Source organism: Hipposideros armiger, unplaced genomic scaffold (assembly GCF_001890085.2).
Source record: "Hipposideros armiger isolate ML-2016 unplaced genomic scaffold, ASM189008v1 scaffold_2117, whole genome shotgun sequence".
In the NCBI taxonomy this organism is placed as follows: Eukaryota; Metazoa; Chordata; class Mammalia; order Chiroptera; family Hipposideridae; genus Hipposideros; species Hipposideros armiger.
In genome coordinates this window covers 18,474-22,583 of record NW_017733465.1, presented here as the reverse complement: position 1 = coordinate 22,583, position 4,110 = coordinate 18,474, and the positions used below count along the sequence as shown (strand labels likewise).

The following is a 4,110-nucleotide window of genomic DNA, read 5'->3' as shown; positions in this document are numbered from 1 at the left end:
TCTCACGAGTATGTAGTTTCACATCCTTGGATAGGAAAGGTAGCTCACAGCTAGAGAAAAGCTTGAGGAGTTTAAGTTTTAATTCCTGAAAAACCTTACATCCTGCTAAGCAAGAAAACACTATTTTTGGCAACTTTTAAATGTGTCAGAAATGTATGCTAAAGTGGCCCAGTCAATCCTCATATATTCTGTAAATTTGTTCTCAAAACATTCCTGGAAGAAAGGCATTTCAAAGGAGCCACTGCTGGACAGGCTTCCATTTCAGTCTCTAACAACAGGTTACCTGGCTCTCCTGTTCTGGGGCTTTATCCAGACACTGGTTACTGTCACATGCTGCAGGGTTGGTTTCATTGGGTCACACTCCCAAAGTTTGTTGCCTTTTATGTGGTGGATTTGAGCATTGTGATCAAGTCATTAAGTATGGAAACGTCCAAACGAAAGTCATCTGTTCTAATTTATTTATTGGCAGTACAAGGGAAGATCTGATTACATCCCATAACCATGCCAGCTAAAAATTTCAAACTGTTCATTCTCTTTTGTATTTATGTTACCCAGATATTGATTTATTTCCACATTTTGTATCTCTTCCACACAGAAATAGCAGGGCAGAGCTTGAGAATCAGGGTAAGTTTTTTCTAATTATCAACAGAAAAGTTTGTGTCTTAGACCAAGTCTTGTTGGTATATCTCTATAATCTACCTTTATATCTCCTGGGGAAATTACACAGAAGAAATACCAGACTGTATCTATCCAAACTCTACAAGTAATCATTTTTATTGATAATCTGCCCTGTGCCTTCTGGAAACATATAAAGTGTAGATTTCCAAAATATATATCCAACATGTATACAACAATTTCCAAAGTATGTTGAGAGCGCCAATCCTAAAGGAAATTTCTATGTTTCCTGCTCCTCAAATATCCATTCCAGCATTGTACCAGCTTGGTAGGCTTGCCCTAACAATGTACCACAAACCAAGTGGCTTAAACAACAGAACTGTATTGTCTCAGTTCTGGAGGGTAGAAGTCTGAGATCAGGGTGTCCATAGGGTCATGCTCCTTCCAGATGTGCTAGAAAAGGGTCGATTCCAGGATTCTTCCTAGCGTCTGGCAGTTCCTGGGCTTGTGGCAGGATAACTCTGAATCATCTCATGGCATTTCCCCCTATGTATGTGTCTACAATTTCCCCTTTTCATAAGGACACCAATCATATTGGTTTAAAGCCCACCCTAATGACCTCATTTTAACTATCTCCAAATAAGGTCACAACTGAGGTACTGGGTACCAAGACTCTAACATCTCTCACTCTCTGTCTCTGTTTTTTGTGTGTTTTGTGTTTTTTTTTTTGGAAAGGGGGACACAATTCAACCCATAGCAAACGACATATATTCCAATTTCTTAAAAGTTATCTCTGTCTATTGAAAAAGGTCTCCTGCATTGATGGCGTTCTGACAGGAAGACTCATCACTTCACTCCACTTCTCTTTGGGGAAAAGGGTGTCAGCAAGAATTGAGCTTGCAGTTGAATACACCACAGGTCATAACCTGTGATGTACTCAAAAAGTATCCTGGATAATCACATTGATGATGAGACATGCCTCTGTTCTCCTGTCTTATTTGATCCTGGCTACAGGAGCTCCATCCAGCCCACTGGACACTCACAACATGAAGATGAGCACTTAACCTTTTAAAAACAATAGCATCTTTTTAATCTAGCGATCATCAATCCAGAACATGATTCCACCTGGATTACATGAACTAGTCCTTTTAGTTTTTTCACATAATTCTCTAGAGGCCTTTTTTTAAAGTCTGCTAGTGGCATCAGTTACCAGAACAATTTCTTCTAGTATGAGCCTTGGTGATCGAGTAATTACACCATGGAGAGGGCAGTTCGCAGAAGTGTGCTCCAAGTCTCTTTGCAGGAAGCAATCGCCAACCTTGCTGTAGGAAGAATATCTGGATATACCTTTGTTTGACATCATCTCCAGCAGGAAGTCCTCCCTCCTTTTCATGCATTTGTTCTATTCACTGAAGTAAAGNAAGGCACCCATTTTCTAGAACAAATCTAGCAGTAGTGTGTGCTATTATTGTGGTCATGAAGCCAGGTTGCTGCTACATCTATCATCACCTCAGATTGGGGGCTCACTGTAGCTGCTGTTCTCAGTCTCTCAAATCCTTGGGTACAGCCCAGTAGTGCTTCACATGTTGCCATATGTCTTAATTTTTTTTAACTCAGACACAATTGACATATAACATTATATTAGTTTCAGGTGTACAACATAATGATTCCATATATGTATATATTGTGAAATGATTCCCACAATAAATCTAGTTACTATCCATCACTTCACATAGTTAAAAATGTTTTCATGTGAAGAACTTTTAGGATCTACTATCTAGTAATTTTCAAATATACAATACAACATTATTAACTATAGTCACTATGCTGTACATTATATCCCAGAACTTATGTATCTTATAACTGGAAGGGTGCATCTCTTTCTCACACATACAACCAAAATTTTCAAAACTTTATCCTTAAAATGAGCTTAACATTTTCTCATGTCACTGAAAGGCATTAAAAATATCATGAATTATTTCACTTATTGGTGCAATATCATATGATCTCACTTATATGTGGAATCTAGAGAACTGAATAAATGAGCAAACTAAACAGAAATAGTCTCAGAGATATAGAGGAAAAATTGGTGGTTGCTAGTTGGGAGGGCGGTGAGGATGAGGGAGAAGGTGAGGGAATTAGAAAGCACAAATTGGTATTCACAGTATTTCCACAGGGATATTGAAGACAGTTTGGGGAATATAATCAATAACCTTGCAAAGATTTTGTAGGGTGTCAGATGGGCACTGGTCTTATTAGGTAGACTACTTCATGGACAGTATAGATGCCTGACCACTGCGCTGTACACCTGAAGCTGAAGGTGAATAATATTGAATGTCAACTATAATTTTATATATACATATATATATATATATATGTATATATATATATATATGTGTGTGTGTGTGTGTGTGTATGTATATGGTCACGAGATATGGAATGCAGCATAGGGGACATCGTGTCAGAGGGGTAATAGATTGGGGAAGGGGGTATCACTTTGTGAGGGGTATAAATGTCTAACTATTATGCTGTTCTGTACACCTGAAACTAATGTTAAAAATCATGAAAATAATTATAACATTGCATCAATTTGTGTAGATTTGTTCATTTCAAGATTGCTTAAATTATTTAAATTTCCTCTTCCTGGTGTTCTGGAAGTCTTTGCCTTAGAAGATATTATCATATTTTTTTTTCAGGTGCAGAATGATGTTGCAATAAAACATAAAATCAAGATACAAGCTTTACTTTACCCTCACTTACAGGTAATTGATTCTTATTTGCCATCTCACCAAGAAAATGAGCATGGTATAGTTCTGACAAGAGACATAGCCATAAAACTTGTGAGTTTATATCTTACTAAGGATGAAACATTTCCCCAAGCAATGAAAAGAAACCAGCATATGCCTCTGGAATCAAGACATCTGTTCAAGTTTGTTAACTGGAGTACTCTCTTACCCAAGAAGTATAGAAAGGACCATGTTTATACTGAGCCAATTCTTGGAAGAACTAGTTACTTATTGCCAGCACTTATGGATATCAGAGCATCACCTTTGTTGGCCAATGATTCACAGTTACAGAATTTGCCATCAACTTACATTCTTACCTGTGAATATGATACCTTGAGAGATGATGGACTTATGTATGTTTCAAGACTTCAGAATGTTGGAGTTCAAGTTTTTCATGAACATGTTGAGGATGGATTCCATGGGGCTTTATCATACATGAGATCACCACTGTATTTACATCTAGGTCTCAGGATAAGAGATATGTATATTAGTTGGCTGGATAAGAATTTATAAGTATATACAAAGTATACATGGCCATCACGTAGTTGGTTGTAATTTGTGTATTTTGTAGTTGTAGTGCGAAGAACAATGCCATTTGTATTTTTATTGTCTAAATCTAGATTTGAATTAGTTACAATAATTACTGTATATTCTTGAAGTAGTAATTTTTCTGACTCACAAAACCCGTATATGTAAAATGTATATAATC

At 37.0% G+C, this 4,110-nt stretch overlaps 1 protein-coding gene and 1 pseudogene across 1 annotated transcript; one reads left to right on the top strand and one right to left on the bottom strand.

Moving 5' to 3' along the window:
- Positions 1–283: 283 nt before the first annotated feature.
- Positions 284–1,968, bottom strand: LOC109378537 (polypeptide N-acetylgalactosaminyltransferase 1 pseudogene; annotated as a pseudogene).
- Positions 1,969–3,036: 1,068 nt separating this feature from the next.
- Positions 3,037–3,914, top strand: AADACL2 (arylacetamide deacetylase like 2). The gene is made up of 2 exons (XM_019634884.1): positions 3,037–3,084; positions 3,312–3,914. Exons 1-2 carry the CDS (start codon positions 3,037–3,039, stop codon positions 3,912–3,914), a joined length of 651 nt encoding a protein of 216 aa, XP_019490429.1.
- The last annotated feature ends 196 nt before the right edge of the window (positions 3,915–4,110 follow it).

Coding starts and splice junctions, on each gene's coding strand:
- AADACL2 (XM_019634884.1), top strand. CDS start 3,037: ATGGTCACGAGATATGGAATGCAGCATAGGGGACATCGTGTCAGAGGG. Junction 3,085..3,311: donor GGGGACATCGTGTCAGAGGG/GTAATAGATTGG, acceptor TTTTTTTTTCAG/GTGCAGAATGATGTTGCAAT.